This window comes from Pongo abelii, chromosome 6 (assembly GCF_028885655.2).
Source record: "Pongo abelii isolate AG06213 chromosome 6, NHGRI_mPonAbe1-v2.0_pri, whole genome shotgun sequence".
Taxonomy (NCBI): domain Eukaryota; kingdom Metazoa; phylum Chordata; class Mammalia; order Primates; family Hominidae; genus Pongo; species Pongo abelii.
In genome coordinates, this window is record NC_071991.2 from 47,798,270 (window position 1) to 47,823,836 (window position 25,567).

The following is a 25,567-nucleotide window of genomic DNA, read 5'->3' on the forward strand; positions in this document are numbered from 1 at the left end:
AGGGGCTGAGAGCTGTCTGCTGTGATTCACAGAGCAGCATTTCAACAGAAACTAACAAATGGCGTTTCAGAAGGATGTACAGAGGTACACAGGCTTTGCAGTAAAACAAGGGAAAATTTCAAGCCATTTATCAAAGCCCCTGCAGCTTCCATTTCAAGACAGGTGGAAAAAAATAACACAGAACAAGAAAAGAAAATAAATCTGTATCCAAAGCATCTCATAAATAAGAAAGGAGTGGGGGAGTTGCTGGGCTTGCTGGGCTCTCAGGGTATTTTTGTCACAGTACAGAAAGCTTTTAAATGTTTTGGCGTGAAATTCTTTTCCTTTTCTTGTTATTAAAATTTGTGGTTGTAAAATTATTTCACTGGCTATTAAAACCAAAAAAAGAAAGCTGAGAAAATGATACCTGGAGTGAGAGAGAGAGAATGAGAACATAGTTCACTCTGTACCCCAAAATATTTTTTATTTTTATCTAAAATGTAGTGATGCTCCATAATTTAGGGCACGCCATTGAAAATCAAAGGCAATTTTCTAATTGGCTTTTGTTCAGTAAGAGCCTATTTGCTGCAGAAAATTAGGATGTGGTTTATTGAACATGAGAGAGACATGGGTCTGTTATAATGTCTGAGGGGGTGGAGAAATTATAACTTTTACTAAAAAGATAGACCAGTCGCGGTGGCTCACTCCTGTAATCCCAGCACTTTGGGAGGCCAAGGCGGGTGGATTACCTGAGGTCAGGAGTTTGAGACCAGCCTGGCCAACATGAGGAAACCCTGTCTCTACTAAAAATACAAAACTTAGCCAGGCATGGTGACGCATGCCTGTAATCCCAGCTACTTGGGAGGCTGAGACAGGAGAATTGCTAGAACCCAGGGGGCAGAGGCTGCAGTGAGCCAAGATCATGCCACTGCACTCCAGCCTGGGTGACAGAATGAGACTCCATCTCAAAAAAAAAAAAAAAAAAAAATAGATCGACTGGCTGCAGTGGCTCACACCTGTAATCCTAGCACATTGGGAGGCCAAGGCTGGCAAATCACTTGAGGTCAGGAGTTCGAAATCAGCCTGGCCAGCATGGTAAAACCTCGTCTCTACAAAAAATACAAAAATTAGCCAGGCATGGTGGCAGGCATCTGTAATCCCAGCTACTCAGGAGGCTGAGGCAAGAGAATCGCTTGAACCTGGGAGGCAGAGGTTGCGGTGAGCCGAGATTGCACCACTGCACTCCAGCCTGGGCGGCAGAGCGAGACTTGGTCGCAAAAAAAAATAAAATAAAAAATAAATAAAAAGATGGATCTCAGGCCCACTCTGCCAGAGGGAATAACGTTGATTGAGAAGAACCTGCATTGGACATCTTTGTGAAATTCCCAGCAATGTTGGGTTGTTGATCAACCTGATTAAAAGCCCATGCTCTGAGTTCACAGTCTGGCTTTGCCACATAACTGGCTCTGAAACTTTGGGCAAGCTACCCAATTGTCAGTGCTTTAGTTTCCTCTGGGGGATAATGACAGTATCTACCTGGTGGGAGTTTTGTGAGGATTAACAGCTCCATATGCAAGACACTTTGCGCAATGCCTGGTGCATAGCAGTCATTCTTTTATTGAGACTATTTGCTAATTAGTCATGTAGTTCTTTAAAGGAACCCTAAAACTCAATTACATTGTTTTTTAACTGTAAGGATTTTTTGAAAATAGCAAATGAATGCCTGCTGAGGGGTGTGATTGATAAAAGGAGGCTTGAAGGGCATATTGGGTGCAAAATTCAAAGAAGATTGGTAACTCTTGAGCCGTGGGATCTTCTCCTCCATCAGCTTCACTAACATATAGCTTTGGGGAATTGTTAGAATTAAGTTCAGAGATACTAATTTTTTCCCACTAGATTTCATTTCTTATGTATTTATTTTTGAAACTCATATAGCAACACTAAAAATAGATCTGAACTAAATATCATGTGTTTCTCTTTTACATTTGGCTCCCCTCCTGTGTCAGCTGACCTGTGCTGCACAGTGGCTAATATTGATTAGCCTACATTTTTCTTCAATACAGTTTTCTCAGTCTGTGTAAAGTCTAAATGCTAGCAGTACCAAAATAAACGCATTCAACTTCTAAACTGGTGGTAAGGAAAAAAGTAGGAACAAAAGATGGTTGAGACATATTGTCCAATGAAATCATTGCCTGTGATGCCACAGCCAGGTGTGAGGTCTGGGGCAAGCTTCCGAACTCATCTGAGCAGCAGTTTCCTCATCAGTAGAACCGGGATAAGAATAGCACCTACCAGGTGTGAGATTTAATACATGTAAAGTGCAAAATAGTGCTAACACCCAGAATGTACTTAGCAAATGTTAACTTCTTAAATGTTACTTGTGTTCATGAGAATCCAATGTACCAAAGTGAAAATAATCAATTTATGTGTAATGGGGAGGAAGTTTTTACTATTCTTTACTAAATAACTAAAAACATTACAAAATATTTAATGGCAAGTTACTTTTTAGACTTAATCTCTGGTCATTTGTTTCCAATTAAGACTGGACCCTACTGTATTTGACATGCAGAATGGTTTTTATTTTTGTTACAATCATATTTATTTTGAGATGTATCCTTCTTATCATTATTAGCAGTTCTCTAGTATTTTAAAAACTTTCCAACATTGGAATAAATGAATCAGGATAAAATGCTAAAATAAAATACTCACATCATTGCACTTATTCAACCTCTAGTTGTGGACAGCGATGCTCTTTAAACTGTGGACTGTGGCCAGTAGGCAGCACTACTCTCTCATAGTTTCAGATATTGCTTATTAGCTTATAACAAAATCTCAGATCGGCATGGGTAACACAGTTTAGATGTACTCTTGAATAATGTAGAAAAGTGTGGGTTGTTTGATCCTCGAACAAGTGAACAGAAAGGCCTTCCAGCACCAAAGTTAGAAAAAAAATTGCCTTTAACCAAAGTTGCCCTGGAAAAACAGAGATTCATGCTGTTTATCCAGGGACAAAATGAAAGTATGTCATTTCATACAAATTATCTGGATCATGAGGCAAAAGCAGTTTTCTTTCATACCTCTTTAACTTTTCTTTTTCATCTGTTTAACCTGGGGGAATAAAAACTTGTCTTAAATTATTCACCATTTAGATCTAAATTTTTAAATTTTCTTATTTTCAGGTTTTTTTTTTGTTTTATTTCAGTAGGGTTTTGGAGAACAGGTGATGTTTGGTTACATGAATAAGTTCTTTAGTGATGATTTCTGAGATTTTGGTGCATCTGTCACCCGAGCAGTGTACACTGTACCCGATGTGTAGTCTTTTATCCCTCACCAACCCCCATTCTTTCCCCCAAGTCCCCAAAGTCCAGTGTGTCATTCTTATGCCTTAGCTCCCATATGAGTGAGAACATACGATGTTTGGTTTTCCATTCCTGAGTTACTTCACTTAAATTAACAGTCTCCAATTCCATCCAGGTTGCTGTGAATGCCACTATTTCATTTTCTTTTATGGCTGAGTAATATTCCATGGTGTATATAAATATGCCACATTTTCTTTATCCACTCATTGGTTGATGGGCATTTAGGCTGGTTCCATATTTTTGCAATTGCAAATTGTACTGCTGTATATATGTGTGTGCAAGTATCGTTTTCATATAATGACTTCTCTTCCTCTGGGTAAATACCTAGTAGTGGGATTGCTGGATCAAACGGTAGATCTACTTTTAGTTCTTTAAGGAACCTCCACACCGTTTTCTATAGTGGTTGTACTAGTTTACCTTCCACCAACAGTGTAAAAGTGTTCCCTTTTCACTGCGTCTATGCCAACATCTATTGTTTTTTGATTTCTTGATTATAGCCATTCTTATAGGAGTCAGGTGGTATTGCATTGTGGTTTTGATTTGCATTTCCCTGATCACTACTGATGTTGAGCATTTTTTCCAAATGCTTGTTGTCCATTTGCGTATCTTCTGTTGAGAATTGTCTGTTCATGTTCTTAGCCCACTTTTTGGTGGGATTGTTTTTTTCTTGCTGATTTATTTGAGTTCTTTGTAAATTCTCGATATTAGTCCTTTGTCAGATGTATAGATTGTGAAGATTTTCTCCCATTCTGTGGGTTGTCTGTTAACTCTGCTGATTATTTCTCTTTCTGTGCAGAAGCTTTTTAGTTTAATTAAGTCCCATCTATTTATCTTTGTTTTTGTTGCATTTGCTTTTGGGTTCTTGGTCATTAAGTCTTTGCCTAAGCCAATGGCTAGAGGGGTTTTCCAGTGTCATCTTCTATCATCTTTATGGTTTCAGGTCTTAGATTTAAGTCTTTTTTTTTTTTTGAGATGGAGTCTCACTCTGTCCCCCAGGCTGGAGTGCACTGGCACCATCTCAGCTCACTATAAGCTCTGCCTCCCGGGTTCACACCATTCTTCTGCCTCAGCCTCCCGAGTAGTTGGGACTATAGGCGCCTGCCACCACGCCCGGCTAATTTTTTGTATTTTTTTTTTTTTTTTTTTTTTAGTAGAGATGAGGTTTCATCGTGTTAGCCAGGATGGTTTGCTCTCCTGACCTTGTGATCTGTCCACCTCGGCCTCCCAAAATGCTGGGATTACAGGCATGAACCACTGCGCCCGGCCTTAGATTTAAGTCTTTGATCCATCTTGAGTTGATTTTTGTGTGAGTTGAGAGATGAGGATCCAGTTTCATTCTTCTACATGTGGCTTGCCAATTATCCTAACACCATTTGTTGAATAGGGTGTCCTTTTCCCACTTTATTTTTTTATTTGCTTTGTCAAAGATCAGTTGACTGTAAGTATTTGGCTTTATTTCTGGGTTCTCTGTTCTGTTCCATTGGTCTATGTGCCTATTTTTAAACCCGTTCCATGCTGTTTTGATGACTATCTCCTTATAGTATAGTTGGATGTTGGGTAATGTGATACCTCCAGATTTGTTCTTTTTGTTTAGTCTTGCATTGGCTATGTGGGCTCTTTTTTGGTTCCATATGAATTTTAGGATTGTTTTTTCTAGTTCTGTGAAGAGCAGTGGTGGTATTTGGATAGGAATCACATTGAATTTGTAGACTGCTTTTGACAGTATGGTCGTTTTCACAATATTGATTCTACCCATCCATGAGCATGGGATGTGTTTCCATTTGTTTATGTTGTCTATGATTTCTTTCAGCAGTGTTTTGTAGTTTTCCTTGTAGAGGTCTTTCACCTCCCTGGTTAGGTATATTTTTAAGTATTTTATTTTTTTGCAGCTATTGTGAAAAAGGTTGAGTGATTTGATTTTCAGCTTGGTCGCTGTTGGTATATAGCAGAGCTACTGATTTGTGTACATTAATTTTGTATCCTGAAACTTTACTGAATTTATTTGCCAGTTTTAGGAGCTTATTGGATAAGTCTTTAGGGTTTTCTAGGTATACAATCATATCATCAGCAAACAGTGACAATTTGACTTCCTCTTTACTGATTTGGATACCCTTTATTTCTCTTGTCTGATTGCTCTGGCTAGGACTTCCAGTACTATGTTGAATAGTGGTGAAAGTGGGCATCCTTGTCTTGTTCTAGTTCTCAGGGGGAATGCGTCCACCTTTTCCCCATTCAGTAGAATGTTGATCGTGAGTTTGTTGTAAATGGCTTTTATTACCTTAAGGTATATTCCTTCTATGCAGATTTTGCTGAGAGTTTTAATCATAAAGTGATGTTGGATTCTGTCAAATGCATTTTCTGCATCTGTTGAGATGATCGTATGATTTTCGTTTTTGATTCTGTTTATGTGGTGTATCACATTTATTGACTTACATATGTTAAACCATCCCAGCATTCCTGGTATGAAACCCACTTGATCATGGTGGATTATCTTTTTGATATGCTGTTGGATTTGGTTCACTAGTATTTTATTGAGGATTTTTGCGTCTGTGTTCATCAGTGATACTGATCTGTAGTTTTCTTTTTTTATGATGTCCTTCCCTGGTTTTTGGTATTAAGGTGATACTGGCTTCATAGAATGATTAAGGGAGGCTTCCCTCTTTTGCTATCTTTTGGAATAGTGTCAATAGATTGGTACTAATTCTTACTTGAATGTCTGATAGAATTCAGCTGTGAATCCATCTGGTCCTGGACTTTTTTTGGTTGAAAATTTTCTTTATTAGCATTTCAATCTCACTGCCTGTTATTAGTCTGCTCAGATATTCTATATCTTCCTGGTTTAATCTAGAAAAGTTGCATATTTCCAGGAATTTATCCATCTCTTCTAGGTTTTCTAGTTTATATGCATAAAGGTGTTCATAGAAGCCTTGAATAATCTTTTATATTTCTCTAGTATCAGTTGTAATATCTCCTGTTTTGTTTCCAATTGAGCTTATTTGGATCTTCTCTCTTCTTTTTTTGGTTAATCTCACTAATGGTTTATCTTCTTTTTTTTATCTTTTCAAAGAACCAGCATTTCGTTTCATTTATCTTTTGTATTTTTGTTGTTGTTGTTGTTGTTGTTTGTTTCAATTTCATTTAGTTCTGCTCTGATCTTCATTATTTCTTTTCTTCTGCTGGGTTTGGGTTTGGATTGTTCTTGTTTCTCCAGGTCTATGAGGTATGACCTTAGATGGTCTGTTTGTGCTCTTTCAGACTTCTGACGTAGGCATTTAATCCTATGAACTTTCCTCTTAGCACAACCATTGCTGTATCCCAGAGGTTTTGATAGGTTGTGTCACTATTATCATTCAGTTCAAATGTTTTCTTAATTTCCATCTTGATTTCTCTGTTGACCCAGTGATCATTCAGGAGCAGGTTATTTAATTTCCATGTGTTTGCATGGTTTTGTGGATTCCTGTTGGAGTTGATTTCCAATTTTATTCCACTGTGGTTTGAGAGAGTGCTTGATATAATTTCAGTTTTCTTAAATTTACTGAGACTTGGGCCAGGCACAGTGGCTCATGCCTGTAATCCCAGCACTTTGGAAGGCCAAGATGGATGGATCACCTGAGGTCAGGAGTTCAAAACCAGCCTGGTCAATGTGGCAAAACCTTGTCTTTACTAAAAATACAAAAAGTAGCCAGGCATGGTGGCACGCGGCTGTATTCCCAGCTACTCGGGAGGCTGAGGCAGGAGAATTGCTTGAACCTGGGAGGTGGAGGTTGCAGTGAGCGAGATTGTGCCACTGTACTCCAGCCTGGTGACAGAGCGAGACTCTGCCTCAAAAAAAAAAAAAAAAAAAAATTGCTGAGACTTGTTTTGTGGCCTATCATATGATCTGTCTTGGAGAGCACTCCATGTGCTGATGAATAGAATGTGTATTCTGCAGTTGTTGGGTAGAATGTTCTGTAAATATCCATTAAGTCCATTTGTTGTAGGGTATAGTTTAAGTCCATTGTTTCTTTGTTGACTTTCTGTCTTGATGACCTTTCTAGTGCTGTCAGTGGAGTATTAAAGTCCCCCACTATTATTATCGTGCCGTCTATATCATTTCTTAGGTCTAGTAGTAATTGTTTTATAAATTTGGGAGATCCAGTGTTAGATGCATATATATTTAGTATTGTGATATTTCCCTGTTAGACTAGTCCTTTTACCATTATATAATGTCCTTCTTTGTCTTTTTAAACTGCTGTTGCTTTAAAGTTACTTTTGTCTGATATAAGAATAGCTACTCCTGCTTGCTTTTGTTGTCCATTTGCATGGAATATCTTTTAACCTTTACCTTTTCCCTTAAATTTATGTGAGTCCTTATGTGTTAGGTGAGTCTCTTGAAGGCAGCAGAAACTTGGTTGGTGAATTCTTATCCTTTCTGCCGTTCTGTACCTTTTAAGTGAAGCATTGAGGCCATTTACATTCAATGCTAGTATTGAGATGTGAGGTACTATTCTATTCATTGTGCTATTTGTTGCCTGAATACTTTGTGTTTTCTTCATTGTGTTATTGTTATATACACAACATGTATGTATTGTGAGATTTGTGCTTTAAGGTCCTCTGAGATATATGCTTTAAGGAGGTTCTATTTTTTTCTTTTTTTTGAGGATTTGTTTCAAGATTTAGAGCTCCTTTTAGCAGTTCTTGTAATGCTGGTTTGGTAGTGGTGAATTCTCTCAGCATTTGTTTGTTTGGAAAAGATTGTATCTTTCCTTCACTTATGAAGCTTAATTTCACTGTATACAAAATTCTTGGCTAATAATTGTTTTGTTGAAGGAGGCTAAAAATAGGACCTCAGTCCCTTCTAGCTTGTAAGTTTTCTGCTGAGAAATCTGCTGTTAATTTGATAGGTTTTCCGTTATAGGTTACCTGATACTTTTGCCTCACAGCTCTTCAGATTTTCTTTTGTCTTAACTTTAGATAACCTGTTGACTATGTGCCTAGGTGATGATGTTTTTGTGATGAATTTACCAGGTGTTCTTTGAGCTTCTTGTATTTGGTTGTCTAGATTTCTAGCAAGGTAATTGAGGAAGTTTTCCTCAATTCCTCCCACAAATATGTTTTCCAAACTTTTGGATTTCTCTTTTTCCTTAGGAACACCAATTATTCTTAGGTTTGGACGTTTAACATAGTCCCATACTTCTTGGAGGCTTTGTTCATTTTTTAAATTCTTTTTTCTTTGTCTTTGATGGATTGGTTTAATTCGAAAGCGTTGTCTTTGAGCTTTGAGGTTCTTTATTTTGCTCGTTAGTTCTACTGCTGTTACTTTCCAGTGAATTTTGCATTTCTCTAAGTGTGTCCTTGGTTTCCAGAAGTTCTGTTTGTTTTTTATTTATGCTGTCTGTTTCACTGAAGAATTTTTCTTTCATATCCTGTATCCTGTTTTTTATTTCTTTAAATTGGACCTCATCTTTCTCTGCTGCCTCCTTGAGTAACTTAATAATCCACTTTCAGAATTCTTACTCTGGCAATTCAGATATTTAATCTTGGTTTGGATCCATTGCTGGTTAGCTGGTATGATCTTTTGAGATATTAAAGAACCTTGTTTTGTCATATTACCAGAATTGTTTTTCTGGTTCCCTCTCATTTGGGTAGACTAAGTCAGAGGGAAGATCTGAGACTCAAGGACTACTGTTCAGATTCTTTTGTCTTACAGGGTGCTCCCTTGATATGGTGTTCTCCCCCTTCTCCTAGGAATGTGGCTTCCTAAGAGCCAAGCTGTAGTGATTGTTTTTGCTCTTCTGGGTCTAGCCACCCAGCAGAGCTACCCAGCTCTGTGCTGGTACTGGCAGCTCCGTGCTGGTACTGGCAAGTGTCTGCAGAGTCCTGTGATATGATCGGTCTTCAGGTCTTACAGCCATTGATACCTGCACCTGCTTCAGTGGAGTTAGCAGGGGAGTGAAGTGGACTCTGTGTGGGTCCTTGGTTGTGTTTTTGTTTAGTGTGTTGGTTGCCTCCCAGGGAGCCTGCAGTGGTGATCCAGTTCCTTCAGAGGGTCTGTGAATTATCTCGGCTTTCCTGGTATGTTCCTGCAGTAGTTCTTGGAACAAAAGTTCATGATGTAAGTCTCCATATGCTACTCTATCCTTCCGAATGGAAGCTGAAGCTGGTCCTGCCTCCTAGCCACCATCTTGGAAAAACTGGCAGATCTGCATTTTCAGGATAGTTCTTGGTCATTGTTTTCAGTAATTGATGGTGAAGAGTAGATTGCTAATCTTAGTAAGAGTCTTGTGATGTTTTTGCTGGGTGATCTCAAGTAGATGGAGAGTTCAGATCAGCCAGGCCTTCTCCTCTTAGGCATATTTGTAACTATTTTTTATTTGGGTAAATTTATGGGGTACAAGTGTAATTTTGTTACATGGATACACTGAATAGTGGTGAGGTCAGGGCTTTTAGTGTATCCATCACCTACATAGTTCATTGTACTCAGTAAGCAATTTCTCATCATCCCACCAATTCCCAGCCTTCTGAGTTTGCATTGTCTATCATTCCACACTGTATGCTCATGTGTGCAAATCATTTAGCTCCCACTTCTATGTGAGAATATGTGACATTTGACTTTCTGTTTCTGAGTTATTTCACTTAAAATAATGGCTTCCAGTTCCATCCATGTTGCTACAAAAGATACGATTTCATTCTTTCTTTATGACCAAACAGTATCCCATTATGTATATGTACTACATTTTCTTTATCCAGTCATCCATTGGTGGACACATAGGTGGATTCTATATCTTTGCTATTGTGAATAGTACTGCAATAAACATAAGAGTGCAGATGACTTTTTGGTATAATGATTTCTTCTTTTTTTTTTTTTTTTGAGACGGAGTCTTGCGCTGTTGCCCAGGCTGGAGTGCAATGGCACGATCTCGACTCACTGCAACCTCCACCTCCCAGGTTCAAGCTATTCTCCTGCCTCCACCTCTCGAGTAGCTGGGATTACAGGCGCGCACCACCACACCCAGCTAATTTTTTGTATCTTTAGTAGAGACGGGGTTTTACCATGTTGGCCAGGCTGGTCTCAAACTCCTGACCTCATGATCCACCTGCCTCAGCCTCCCAAAATGGACTACAGGCATGAGCCACCATGCCCAGCCAATTATTTCTTTTCCTTTGTGTAGATACCCAGTAATGAAATTGCTAGATTTAATGGTAGTCCTATTTTTAGTTCTTGAGAAATCTCCACAGTGTTTTCCATAGAGGTTGTACTAATTTACATTCCCATCAATAGTATATAAGCATTTTCTTTTTTCCGTTTTCTTGCCATCTGTTATTCTTTGTCTTGGTACTAGTAACCATTCTGACTGGTGTGAGATGGTATCTCATTGTAGTTTTCATTTGCATTTCTCTGATGATTACTGATGTTGAGCATTCTTCCATATGCTTGTTGGCCATTTGTATGTCTTCTTTTGAAAAATGTCTATTCATGTCCTTTGCCCACTTTTAAATTGGATTGTTTTTTGTGTTGCTGAGGTGTTTGAGTTCTGCATATCTGCAGCTATTATTTCATCTTTGGGGTTCTGTGTGTTGTGTGTGGTGACCCTAAAGACCAGACAGGAAGGTTCTCAGACTTCCTGAGAGCAGGCAGATGTCAGGACCCTGTGGATATCTGAACTTTATCCAGGGTCTATGCTCAGAGGCCTGTGGACTGTGTAGCCCTGGACAGTTCACAAAGCCCGTCAATGTATGTGGCTGTATTTAACCTCCCACATAAGGATGCGGAGTCAAGGTGTGGGTAGGTCGTGATTTCCTTGGAGTCAGCTTCCGAATTAAATACCAGAGGTGTGGCTTTATCCCAGTTTTTTTCTACCCAAATGCTGTTGGTTTCATTTTAGTGCAGCCACCAGAAATAATTTTTGCATCATTTTCTTTTTCTCATAATGTCACATGTCTAAGAATAATCCTATATTTGAATCTTTAGCTCAGTTTCCTAATCCCAGGTATAAAATCTGGTTTTGCTGTCCTGAGGAGCAGTAGAAAGAAATCCCTGCATCCACCTCAGTAGGTTTACATGGAGATAGAAAATGTCATCATGTTTGATTATTTGGAGCTTGCCTTGTAGCACTTCACTCTTGAGGAGGGAAATCGGATCTCTGGTGGTTGGTAAAATCTGCTGAAGAATTCACCTTATCATGATTTTGTTTTACTCACAGAATCATGTCAACCCTGCCATGGACTTCACGCAGACTCCACCTGGGATGTTGGCTCTGGACAACATGCTGTACTTTGCCAAGCACCACCAAGATGCCTACATCCGGGTAAGCAAGAAGCCCCTTTTCAGATATTGTGTGTTTCCTACTCAATGTTAATTTCAAACTTACAAATACGGAGGGATTACCTTTAGATGATCTGGCTTTCTTAGTAAACTAAAAAAAAAAAAAAATCAGAATTAAGTGAGATCAATCAGGGGACTGAAATGGGGATTTTAACTTTTAATTTTTTTTTCTTTTGACGACATTAAAAAATACAGTAGATACTAGGAAAACATTTCATACAGTCCAATATTGAATTATGACAAAAACTCTTAAATAACAAGGAACAAAAATGAACTACCTACCAAAAACTTGCATGACTCCAAATTCAGAGGCTGTTGAGTCTGACACTGGAGAAACAATAAGATAAACAGAAACAAAGAGAAAAATGGGAGAGATGGGGAAGGCAGAGAAATGCCTTCTTACATTTCACGTCAGACTCATCAAGTTCTAGTCACAAAGGTAGATTAATTTGTGGGTAGAGCAGAAGGAAGTGGGGGACTCTATTTTCTCTGTGAAATGGAAGATGCCACCTGCTGACTAGGTATTGCTGGCATGGAGAATGAATGAATGGAAGCCTAAGGTGACAGTGGCGGAGAAGGCTCTCATCTATCAGGGCTGCTCAGTTGGAGCCCTGGATTTGTGCTGACACCTCTCCCCTGTCCTCAGGGTGAATGAAGAACCCAGATTCAGTCAGGATGAGGTAGATCCAAGATTGAGATCAGGGAAGGATATGAATCAATGGGGCAGGGGAATTGGTGAGTGGTTGAAATGATGACTAGATGTAAGCTTAGAAAGTGTCTGATGAACAAGTCACCTAAATCAGGAAGAGTAAGGCTGAACTTAAAATATTGTAAGAGCATGTCCATTAATCTCACATTCTCTGTTGGATTCTCTGTAGCACTGGCTCCCTGGAGACCTGGGTTCGAGCCTGGCACTGTCATCATCTAGTGATGTCAGTGTGGGCAGTTCCTTTGGTCTGGGCTCATGTTTCCTCTGTAAACCAGAGAGACTTGACGGTTCTTAGTTGGGACAGTATTTATTCCCCTAGAGAGCATTTGGCAACGTGTGGGCATGTTTCTTCGGTTGTCACCATGCCTAGTGGTGTGCTACTGGCCAAAATCTGTAATCTGTGGGACCGTTGGCACAGTGAAAAACTGTACCACCCAGCAGTGACCTCCTTGAATAAGGCCATGCCAGATCACTGAGTTCTCTTTAGGCAATATGTTTTAAATCTGTGTATTGTTCTATATATATGGAGTTTGGGAAGCTTTGACCTATTCTGAAATATTATTTGTAATCTGATTATATAGAGAATTTTATTGTCATTTCTCTGAAAGGTTTGGGATCAGGTGTTTGGTCAGAAATACAGTCCCACATAAGAAAATTGTTTTTCCATAAAACTTTGATTTGACTTATATGTGAATATATTTTTTGCACAGATGGTTTCTAAGAATGTAATCTGCTTTTGTAGTAAGTAAATTAATATTTTTGAGATACCACGTAGTATAGCCGTGGAGAGTTGAGCGTGAAAAGTAGAAGCGAAGTAGAAATTGAATTTACCATCAACTGATTAATGTTCATGGATGAGTGTTTCTAAAATTGGAGCTTATTGATGCTGAATGTATTGTTAATTGCATAAGAAGCATATGTCTCATGAAAAGTAATTTGATGTTTTAAGCCTGTTTTCCTCAATGTGTTCTTTAAACATTGTAAGTGAAATGAATACCATGGCAGCCTGACAAAACTTTGTAGTTGATAAGGACTTAAAAGAAAAAACCTATTTGTAAAGAAAGGTGTGGCTTTTGGTCCACATGCACTTTTCTTTATTGGTTAGACTTTCCTGTATCTCAGATGACTTTATTGATTTCTCAAAAGTGTCCTTTCCCTAATTTTTTCTGTGTCCCATTTGACTTTGGGGCATTTACTAGATAGAAAGCTAAGGCTATTTATGTGAATGCATGGGGTTAGTAGAGCATATACAAAGTCTAAAGATCTCTGCAAGGAAATTTTAGGGTGACTTTGAAAATAGATATCTCCATGATATGGCAGTAGTACTGTAGGTAGTGAAAATAGTGATCTGGACAGCTAATTAAATTTTGATTCATGAGCTCAGTGGTCTTTTCTAAAACATAAAGACAGGCTCAATCTTTTCAGTTTACATTTTGATAAAAATCTGCTTTTTTGAGGATGTATATCTTCTCTGTGAATGCAGTTTTTCATTTATTGTTTATATCTCTCATTTGATAAATGCTTATTCTGTACCTGAATATAGCCTCACTATTCACTCTCTTTGCCAGTCAGATTTATAGTTGAGATTTAAAAAAAAAATTGTAACACACACACGCAAACACACATGTATATATGCACAAATATTCCCTCGTTGCCCTTGTCACTCCCAGGTATCATGGTCCCTCACCCACTTTCTAGCCATGTGTTCCCAAGTTGTTTTTTGCCCTGTGTTCAACTTGCCTGCCGCTCACTTTTCGGCATCCTGCTCCAAGACTTCTCTCCATTGCTTTCTGGAAGCTGTATTGCCAAATGCAGAGTACTTTCCTCATCCTTTGTCTCATTGGCCTTGCCCTTGACACCTGATACTCTCTAGTGACCAGTCCTCTCTTGCCCAGCAGCCAGTGATCTCTCTTGGCTCTGTTGCTGACCATTGCTCTTAGTCTCTCTGGCGGGTTTCTCCTTCGCCTGCCCATGAAATGCACAGGCCCCCAGGACTCTGTCTCTGGACCTTTGCTTGTCTCAGTCCCTCGGGCTGCACATTTCCTAAGTAACCATCAAATGCCCAGCCATGAGCCAAAGGATGGGGATTCCTCAAGGAAACAAGTTGCTCATGGGTCCTGACATTGAGGAGTTCACTGTCTAGAGATTAAAAGTAGAGGTGGTGGTGGTGGTGTGGGGGGTGAGGAGACAAATACCAGGCAGTTTCCAAGTCACTTGGCATGTGTCTTGATTGAGTATGCTGGGAACACAGAGGAAAGTCACCAACACAGATGTAAGGGTCAGGTCAGGAAAGCTTCCTGGAGGAAGTGGCATCTAGGCTCAGAGCTGTTGAATAGTACTAGTTAACCAGGTGAAGGGAAGAGGTGGAGAGTACTACCTCATGTGGATGGAACCATGAGAGCAAAGGTATAACGGTGCATGCTTTGTTCGGGGAGGCACACTAGCATAGGATGGCCAGGGCAGGGACTGGCAAACGGGGCATGGCTTGTGAGGCAAATGTGCTACTTCAGGGGGGACGTCTTAAGCCATCTGAAGAGGTCTGTTGGACCTAAAGGCAGTGAAGAATTTCTGAAGTGTTTTAAATCAAGATGAGAATTAAGTTTAGACAAATCACTGTCCCACTAGAAAACCAATGTGAGAAATCAAGACCAGAGGCAAAAATAAAATGTGGGAAATTATAGAGAAATGGAGATAACTTGAACTAGGTGAGTGGGAGTGGCAATGAAATGGAGCAGTTTGAATGAGTTACTTTGGAACTAAAATCAACTTGACCTTCTCCAAGGAAGAGGGAGGTTTCTGCCTTGAGTGGGAGGTAGACAGTGGCACCATTAAGGAAACAGATAGTGCAGGTCTGTGAAGGGGCAGGCATTTGGACCATCCAGACTCTTACATGCATGTGGGGCGTCTGTCTAGGAGGACATATGCAGTAGGCAGTGAGATCTGGGTGGCTGAGCTCAGACCCACATAGACATCACAATCTATATTCTAACTCCTTAAACATTCTTATTCCCTCCAATTCATTCTTCTATATTGTCACAATATTATCTTAGTGGCCTCCTTGCTGATGTCTGGAACCTTCAAACCCATCTTCCGTGCCAGTTGCTAGGATGATCTTCCTAAACAGAGTTCCGAGTGCTTTCAGGGACCACGCCTGGCCCACAGCCTATCTCTGTGGCTTTATCTCTTGCTACCAACTTCCCTTTCCCTCTTTCCATCCCCCCACCACCATAGTAGCCTTTGTCTATATAAATGATGGTAGGCCAAACTAGCCAGGCAAATCTCTACCATTGTGTCTTTGCTCCCATTCTTGCTTCTGCTTGAGTGCCTGTCCCACATCATCTGCCTGTTGGACAGCCCTCATGGCAAAGGCCATGTTCTGTCTCCTGACCCTCTACCCGGATGACTCCATCCACTCTCTTTGCACTGTGGACACACAATTTAAATCCTAGAACATTGTACAACCTTAAATGTATTTACTTTCTATTTCCCCTAATTGATTGTAAATGTCTTGTGAGCAGGCACCAAGGTTCATTTATATTCTAGCCTCTGGCACAGAGCCTAGCACATAGTGGCTTTTAATCATTTCTTGTAATTCACATGAGTAAAGAGTTTTTTTTAGTTCTGGTTTAAATGGTCTCTTGACCATGATAAATGCTTTTTTGCCGTTGGAGAATCATGGCTTTTGTTCCTCCTAACAGTTATAAAGGTATATTTTTGATATGTGAATTTTGTGAAGGACAGCCTGGTTTCTCATGTTATATTTGAATAAAGTTTTGTAACTGTGTACTGATGAAAGCAGTGGGTGTAACTGAATTACCCCAAACTTGGATGGGCACAGAACATGAGGAGGAATTGCAAATCTGAGTATCCTACTGTGCATGGAGTAAAATCTGGAGGCATAGCATGATTTCAGACTTCCGAGTCTTCCTTACTCTGGGTATAATTGCTTTTACTTTTTCTAGAAATGCTTCACTCCCCAGCTTTCCAGACCAAAGGAATGGTACAAGGCTGTCTCAATAAGGAGACAAGTGGAGGGAGGGTTCTTGGCTCATGCCCGTGATCCTGCTGTCATTATTTTCAGAGACAAGATAATGGTACAGAGTTGAGCGTGTTGTGGATGTTTTGTTTTGCTTTTTTCTTACTCCCTGGAATGACAATTCTCAGTGTTTTGGAAGAAGGAAGCTTAGTGACTCCATTGGAAACAAAATCTTTAGACTTAGAGTGTATGTTTTTTTTTTTAAGATACAGTCTCACTCTTTTGCCCAGGCTGCAGTGCAGTGGTGCAATTTCAGCTCACCACAGTCTCCATGTCCTGGGTTCAAGTGATTCTCATGCTTCAGCCTCCCAAGTAGCTGGGGCTACAGGCACACACCACCACGCCCAGCTAATTTTTGTATTTTTAGTAGAGATGGGGTTTCGCCATGTTGGCCAGGCTGGTCTTGAACTCCTGACCTCAGGTGATTTGCCCACGTTGGCCTCCCAAATTGCTGGGATTACAAGTGTGAGTCACCGAGCCCAGCCAAATTTATGTTCTTGATGTATTTAATTTTATTCACTGGGAACTACTGAAAAACCCAAATTACCTGGTTTTAGTTTGGCTGAAGACCTGTGCTGGCCAATGTGGGAGCCAAGATTCAACCACAAAGGAGGAAGCAATGACAAGGAAACCTAGGGCTCTCTCAAAGGTGCAACTGGAATAATAAGAAATACTTAAGAAAAAGGCTATGACTAGCAGATAGGGTGGTCTCAGGATAATGTAATTCTTCATGGTAATATTCACCTTCCCATTTGGCCAGAGCAAATGAATACCTAGTGTGGGTTTGGTAACATGCAAGACAGGCTGCATAGTTGAGCTCAGTCTTCAAGTAATCCCTAGGAACAAGCATTGTTATCACCATTTTATAAATTCAGGAGCTGGGACTTAGAGAGGTACAGAGAGTTTGGTCTGTCAAATAGCCAGTAGACAAGTGGAATTTGAACTTACATATTTGGACTCCAAATCTCAGGCTTCTTCCAGTTCTGTAGCCTCCTGTCTCTGGGCTTGGAGTACGATGAGAGCAACAGTGTTGTCATTCTTGGAATGGAGGGAAAGGGGGCAGAGTCAAAGAGAGAATGATTAGAAAACATGGAAAGTCCACAGGACTACCAAACAAGTCGTCATGTTCAGTTAAAGATCTCCTGAAATCTAGCATGGTCAGAAAGCCATTTCTAAAGATACTTGATTGACACCCCAAAGACGCTATTTTAAGGAATAAGTGAGCCCAGGGAAGGTATCATTGCAAAGCTTTTCATGTTTCAGAGATAGTCTTTAGTTTCAGAGTAGTGATAGGAGAAGTAACATGCAGAAGTATTCAGATGTTCAGAACCTATTGTCAGTCATCTGACCCCTCTTGTCATTACAGTCAGACAGAAGCAAACTGTGCATTAATCCCAGGCTCTAAAAAAGTTAGATAAACATTTAACGCCCAACAATAAAATCCAAATGCATGCAAATGAGATGTTTCTATCATTGATTACATCTTTTTCAGAGGGAAAAAATACACATAGAAAACAGAAACAGTCCATCTTCTTAGATGCTAAAAAGTATCCAACTAAAAGAAGAAAAATCCTTTTAACTTTCATATTCATTCATTCATTCATTGACTTTTTCATGAAATATCATCAAACACCTACCACGTGCCTGCGTGGAGCCATGCGCAGTGGCTGTGGTGGTGAAGAAAGGCAGGATCTGATTCTGAAATACCTGAAATGGAAAAGCAAGCAAGTGAAGACAGTAATTGTTTATTCGTTTTCTACTTGAGAGATTCCTTGTTTCCTTTGGGATTTTTAGATGTGATTTATGCTGGGCACAACGATCAAGTTATAAAAACGTTGCTTGATACTTCTTTGCAGTTTTTCACAATATATTGAGTGGGTAAATATTTCATTATTTTGTAAGTTATTATACTGTTTATATCAGAATCACTTAGGCTTGCCTCCTTTCCCAGTGACCTAATTTTAAACAATGGCACTGCTTCTTAGAGAAGTGTTCTGTTGGGCAGTCAGTAAGGAATAGAACAAGCCTGACTCCTTTTCTCTGTTTGATTCGGCATGGTGCTGTCATAAATAAAATATTTTCTTTACTTTTATATATATGTATATATATATTTTTTATTATACTTTAAGTTCTAGGGTACATGTGCACAATGTGCAGGTTTGTTACATATGTATACATGTGCCATGTTGGTGTGCTGCACCCATTAACTAGTCATTTACATTAGGTATATCTCCTAATGCTATCCCTTCCCCCCTCCTCCCACCCCACATCAGGCCCCAGTGTGTGATGTCCCCCTTCCTGTGTCCAAGTGTTCTCATTGTTCAGTTCCCACCTATAAGTGAGAACATGTGATGTTTGGTTTTTTATCCTTGCAGTAGTTTGCTGAGAATGATGGTTTCCTGCTTCATCCATATCCCTACAAAGGACATGACCTCATCATTTTTTATGGCTGCCTAGTATTCCATGGTGTATATGTGCCACATTTTCTTAATCCAATCTTATCATTGTTGGACATTTGGCTTGGTTCTAAGTCTCTCCTATTGTGAATAGTGCCACAATAAACATATGTGTGCATGTGTCTTTATAGCAGCGTGATTTATAATCCTTTGGGTATATACCCTGTAGTGGGATGGCTGGGTCAAATGGTATTTCTAGTTCTAGATTCTTGAGGAATCGCCACACTGTCTTCCACAATGGTTGAACCAGTTTACAGTCCCACCAACAGTGTAAAAGTGTTCCTGTTTCTCCACATCCTCTCCAGCACCTGTTGTTTCCTGACTTTTTAATGATCGCCATTCTAACTGGTGTGAGATGGTATCTCTTTGTGGGTTTGATTTGCATTTCTCTGATGGCCAGTGATGATGAGTGTTTTTTCATGTGTCTGTTGGCTGTATAAATGTGTTCTTTTGAGAAGTGTCTGTTCATATCCTTTGCCCACTTGTTGATGGGGTTGTTTGATTTTTTCTTGTAAATTTGTTTGGGTTCTTTGTAGATTCTGGATATTAGCCCTTTGTCCGATGAGTAGATTGCAAAAATTTTCTCCCATTCTGTAGGTTGCCTGTTCACTCTGATGGTGGTTTCTTTTGCTGTGCAGAAGCCCTTTAGTTTAATTAGATCCCATTTGTCAATTTTGGCTTTTGTTGCCATTGCTTTTGGTGTTTTAGACATGAAGTCCTTGCCCCTGCCTATGTCGTGAACGGTATTGCCTAGGTTTTCTTCTAGGGTTTTTATGGTTTTAGGTCTAACATGTAAGTCTTTAATCCATCTTGAATTAATTTTTGTATAAGGTGTAAGGAAGGGATCCAGTTTCAGCTTTCTACATATGGCTAGCCAGTCTTCCCAGCAACATTTGTTAAATAGGGAATCCTTTCCCCATTTCTTGTTTTTGTCAGGTTTGTCAAAGATCAGATGGTTGTAGATGTGTAGTATTATTTCTGAGGGCTCTGTTCTGTTCCATTGGTCTATATCTGTGTTTTGGTACCAGTACCATGCTGTTTTGGTTACTGCAGCCTTGTAGTATAGTTTGAAGTCAGGTAGCGTGATGCCTCCGGCTTTGTTCTTTTGGCTTAGGATTGACTTGGCAATGCAGGCTCTTTTTGGTTCCATATGAACTTTAAAGTAGTTTTTTCCAATTCTGTGAAGAAAGTCATTGGTAGCTTGATGGGGATGGCATTGAATCTATAAATTACCTTGGGCAGTATGGCCATTTTCACGATATTGATTCTTCCCACCCATGAACATGGAATGTTCTTCCATTTGTTTGTATCCTCTTTTATTTCATTGAGCAGTGGTTTGTAGTTCTCCTTGAAGAGGTTGTTCACATCCCTTGTAAGTTGGATTCCTAGGTATTTTATTCTTTTTGAAGCAATTGTGAATGGGAGTTCATTCATGATTTGGCTCTCTGTTTGTCTGTTATTGGTGTATAAGAATGCTTGTGATTTTTGCACATTGATTTTGTATCCTGAGACTTTGCTGAAGTTGCCTATCAGCTTAAGGAGATTTTGGGCTGAGATGATGGGGTTTTCTAGATATACAGTCATGTCATCTGCAAACAGGGACAATTTGACTTCCTCTTTTCCTAATTGAATAGCCTTTATTTCTTTCTCCTGCCTGATTGCCCTGGCCAGAACTTCCAACACTATGTTGAATAGGAGTGGTGAGAGAGGGCATCCCTGTCTTGTGCCAGTTTTCAAAGGGAATGCTTCCAGTTTTTGCCCATTCAGTATGATATTGGCTGTGGGTTTGTCGTAGATAGCTCTTATTATTTTGAGATACGTCCCATCAATCAATACCTAATTTATTGAGAGTTTTTAGCATGAAGGGCTATTGAATTTTGTCAAACTTTTCTGCATCTGTTGAGATAATCATGTGGTTTTTGTCATTAGTTCTGTTTATATGCTGGATTATGTTTATTGATTTGCATATATTGAACCAGCCTTACATCCCAGGGATGAAGCCCACTTGATCATGGTGGATAAGTTTTTTGATGTGCTGCTGAATTTGGTTTGCCAGTATTTTATTGAGGATTTTTGCATCAATGTTCAGGGATATTGGTCTAAAGTTCTCTTTTTTTGTTGTGTCTCTGCCAGGCTTTGGTATCGGGATGATGCTGGCCTCATGAAATGAGATAGGGAGGATTCCCTCTTTTTCTATTGATAGGAATAGTTTCAGAAGGAATAGTACCAGCTCCTCTTTGTACCTCTGGTAGAATTCAGCTGTGAATCCGTCTGGTCCTGGACTTTTTTTGGTTGGTAAGCTATTAATTATTGCCTCAATTTCAGAGCCTGTTATTGGTCTATTCAGAGATTCAGCTTCTTCCTGGTTTAGTCTTGAGAGGGTGTACGTGTCAAGGAATTTATCCACTTCTTCTAGACTTTCTAGTTTATTTCCATAGAGGTGTTTATAGTGTTCTCTGATGGTAGTTTGTATTTCTGTGGGATGGGTGGTGATATCCCCTTTATCATTTTTTATTGCATCTATTTGATTCTTCTCTCTTTTCTTCTTTATTAGTCTTGCTAGAGGTCTATCAATTTTGTTGATCTTTTCAGAAAACCAGCTCCTGGATTCATTGATTTTTTGAAGGGTTTTTTGTGTCTCTATCTCCTTCAGTTCTGCTCTGATCTTAGTTACTTCTTGCCTTCTGCTAGCTTTTGAATGTGTTTGCTCTTGCTTCTCTAGTTCTTTTAATTGTGAAGTTAGGGTGTCAATTTTAGATCTTTCCTGCTTTCTCTTGTGGGCATTTAGTGCTGTAAATTTCCCTCTACACACTGCTTTGAATGTGTCCCAGAGATTCTGGTATGTTGTGCTTTGTTCTCGTTGGTTTCAAAGAACATCTTTATTTCTGCCTTCATTTCATTATGTACCAAGTAGTCATTCAGGATCAGGTTGTTCAGTTTCCATGTAGTTGAGCGGTTTTGAGTGGGTTTCTTAATCCTGAGTTCCAGTTTGATTGCACTGTGATCTGAGAGGCAGTTTGTTATAATTTCTGTTCTTTTACATTTGCTGAGGAGTGCTTTACTTCCAACTATGTGGTCAATTTTGGAATAAGTGTGGTGTGGTGCTGAGAAGAATGTATATTCTGTTGATTTGGGGTGGAGAGTTCTGTAGATGTCTATTAGGTCTGCTTGGTGGAGAGCTGAGTTCAGTTCCTGGATATCCTTGTTAACTTTCTGTCTCGTTGATTTGTCTAATGTTGACAGTGGGGTGTTAAAGTCCCCCATTATTATTGTGTGGGAGTCTAAGTCTCTTTGTAGGTCTCTAAGGACTTGCTTTATGAATCTTGGTGCTCCTATATTGGGTGCATATATATTTAGGATAGTTAGCTCTTCTTGTTGAATTGATCCCTTTACCATTATGTAATGGCCTTCTTTGTCTCTTTTGATCTTTGTTGGTTTAAAGTCTGTTTTATCAGAGACCAGGATTGCAACCCCTGCCTTTTTTTGTTTTCCATTTGCTTGGTAGATCTTCCTCCATCCCTTTATTTTGAGCCTATGTGTGTCTTTGCACATGAGATGGGTTTCCTGAATACAGCACACTGATGGGTCTTGACTCTTTATCCAATTTGCTAGTCTGTGTCTTTTAATTGGAGTATTTAGCCCATTAACATTTAAGGTTAATATTGTTATGTGTGAATTTGATCCTGTCATTATGATGTTAGCTGGTTGTTTTGCTTGTTAGTTGATGCAGTTTCTTCCTAGCCTCGATGGTCTTTACAATTTGGCATGTTTTTGCAGTGGCTGGTACCGGTTTTTCCTTTCCGTGTTTAGTGCTTCCTTCAGGAGCTCTTTTAGGGCAGGCCTGGTGGTGACAAAATCTCTCAGCATTTGTTTATCTGTAAAGGATTTTATTTCTCCTTCACTTATGAAGCTTAGTTAGGCTGGATATGAAATTCTGGGTTGAAAATTCTTTTCTTTAAAATGTTGAATATTGCCTCCCACTCTCTTCTGGCTTATAGAGTTTCTGCCAAGAGATCAGCTGTTAGTCTGATGGGCTTCCCTTTGTGGGCAACCCGACCTTTCTCTCTGGCTGCCCTTAACATTTTTTCCTTCATTTCAACTTTGGTGAATCTGACAATTATGTGTCTTGGAGTTGCTCTTCTCAAGGAGTATCTTTGTGGCATTCTCTGTATTTCCTGAATTTGAATGTTGGCCTGCCTTGCTAGGTTGGGGAAATTCTCCTGGATAATACCCTGCAGAGTGTTTTCCAACTTGGTTCCATTCTCCCCGTCACTTTCAGGTACACCAATTAGATGTAGATTTGGTCTTTTCACATAGTCCCATATTTCTTGGAGGCTTTGTTTATTTCTTTTTATTCTTTTTTTCTCCAAACTTCTCTTCTCACTTCATTTCATTCATTTGATCTTCCGTCCCTGATACCCTTTCTTCCAGCTGATCAAATTGGCTACTGAAGCTTGTGCATTCGTCACATAGTTCTCGTGCCATGGTTTTGAGCTCCATCAGGTCCTTTAAGGACTTCTGTTCGTTGATTATTCTAGTTAGCCATTCATCTAATTTTTTTTCAAGGTTTTTAACTTCTTTGCAATGGGTTCGAACTTCCTCCTTTAGCTCGGAGAAGTCTGATCATCTGAAGCCTTCTTCTCTGCACTCGTCAAAGTCATTCTCCGTCCAGCTTTGTTCCGTTGCTGGTGAGGAGCTGTGTTCCTTTGGTGGAGGAGAGGCGCTCTGATTTTTAGAATTTTCAGTTTTTCTGCTCTGTTTTTTCCCCATCTTTGTGGTTTTATCTACCTTTGGTCTTTGATGATGGTGACGTATAGATGGGTTTTTGGTGTGGACGTCCTTTCTGTTTGTTAGTTTTCCTTCTAACAGTCAGGACCCTCAGCTGCAGGTCTGTTGGAGTTTGCTGGAGGTCCACTCCAGACCCTGTTTGCCTGGGTATCAGCAGCGGAGGCTGCAGAACAGCGAATATTGCTGAACAGCAGATGTTGCTGCCTGATTGTTCCTCTGGAAGTTTCGTCTCAGAGCGGTACCCGGCTGTGTGAGGTGTCAGTCTGCCCCTACTTGGGAGTGCCTCCCAGTTAGGCTAGTTTGGGGTCAGGGACCCACTTGAGGAGGCAGTCTGTCCATTCTCAGATCTCAAGCTGCATGCTGGGAGAACCACTACTCTCTTCCAAGCTGTCAGACAGGAACATTTAAGTCTGCGGAGATTTCTGCTGCCTTTTGTTCGGCTATGCCCTGTCCCCAGAGGTGGAGTCTACAGAGGCAGGCAGGCCTCCTTGAGCTGAGGTGGGCTCCACCCAGTTCGAGCTTCCCAGCCACTTAGTTTACCTACTCAAGCCTCAGCAATGGCGGGCGCCCCTCCCCCAGCCTCGCTGCTGGGTTGAAGTTCGATCTCAGACTGCTGTGCTAGCAATGAGCGAGGCTCCGTGAGCATGGGACCCTCTGAGCCAGACATGGGATATGATCTCCTGGTGTGCCGTTTGCTAAGACCGTCGGAAAAGCACAGTATTAGGGTGGGAGTGACCCAATTTCCCAGGTGCCGTTTGTTACCCCTTCCCTTGGCTAGGAAAGGGAATTCCCTGACCCCTTGCGCTTCCCGGGTGAGGTGATGCCTCTCCCTGCTTTGGCTCACACTTGGTGTGCTGCACCCGCTGTCCAACAATCCCCAGTGAGATGAACCCGGTATCTCAGTTGGAAATGCAGAAATCACCCATCTTCTGCGTCGCTCATGCTGGGAGCTGTAGACTGGAGCTGTTCCTATTTGGCCATCTTGGAACCTGGACCCCAAATATTTTCTTAATTAAACTGCTACCCAAGGAGTTGATAAAATCCTACCCAACAAAGCTGTTACCCAACGGAATTTGTATAATCTTGAGGTTTCCAGGAAAAAATTTAAAAGTAAATCTTGGAAACTATTTGTTCCTTACATATCTGGCAATTCTTTTTTGTTTTCTGGTTTTATCGAGATATAATTGCTTACCCAAAAAATCACATAATTAATGTATACAATCTGGAGACAGTACCTTGCAATTCTTGCTTCAGTGTCCCTCATAATTTATGATTAACATTTCATCTAGTTGGAAAATCTTTGCATACTGGCTGACTGTTATAGAAGATAATGAATTTCCTGAGGGGGGAAAATAGAAATGCCTTTAAAAATAAGATAAATCACAATGGTTTCTTCCAATTGTGAGACAGAGCATATATATGTTTCTAATATTATGCCAAATCAGAAGACAAATATTTATAATATGTCAAGTAAGTAAGTCTATGAGTAAAGATGGCTATTTCTACTGAAGAATTGTTTTCTCAAGATTGTTTCATTATAGCCAGTTTTTTAAACAGAGGAAGAATTTAAAGTATGTTTAGTTTACACTATTTTAAAACATTTAAGTGGGTTTTTCCTCCTCATGATGCATGCATAGTACATCATACTTACAAAAAATAGTTGGGAGAAATAATGATTTAGATCCTAACTAATGGTTGGGACAGGGAGGCCTGGATTTTTTGAGGCAGAAACCTCAAGAAAATGCTCTGAAATTACCTAGTGTGAGAAAAGCTACTATCTTTTGAGCCTTTACTATGTTCTGAGTACTTAACGTACATTATTTGTAATTTCCCTTCAATGTTCCCAGACATGGGAAGATAAAGAAACCTTATGCCCTTTCCTTCCAATCTATAGATCTCTCTGTTCTTCTCTTTAAGGCCCACCTCAAGTTCAGA

General features: G+C 39.9%; 1 protein-coding gene across 6 annotated transcripts in view; it reads left to right on the forward strand.

Annotated features, from left to right (window-relative positions):
* ELMO1 (engulfment and cell motility 1) overlaps positions 1 to 25,567 on the forward strand; it is a 593,731-nt gene that overhangs the window by 294,794 nt on the left and 273,370 nt on the right. For all 6 annotated transcript variants that reach the window (XM_024249296.2, XM_054558906.2, XM_024249299.3 and 3 more), the window contains 1 exon segment: positions 11,522 to 11,626. In XM_024249296.2, the coding sequence (XP_024105064.1) occupies positions 11,522 to 11,626 (105 nt within the window).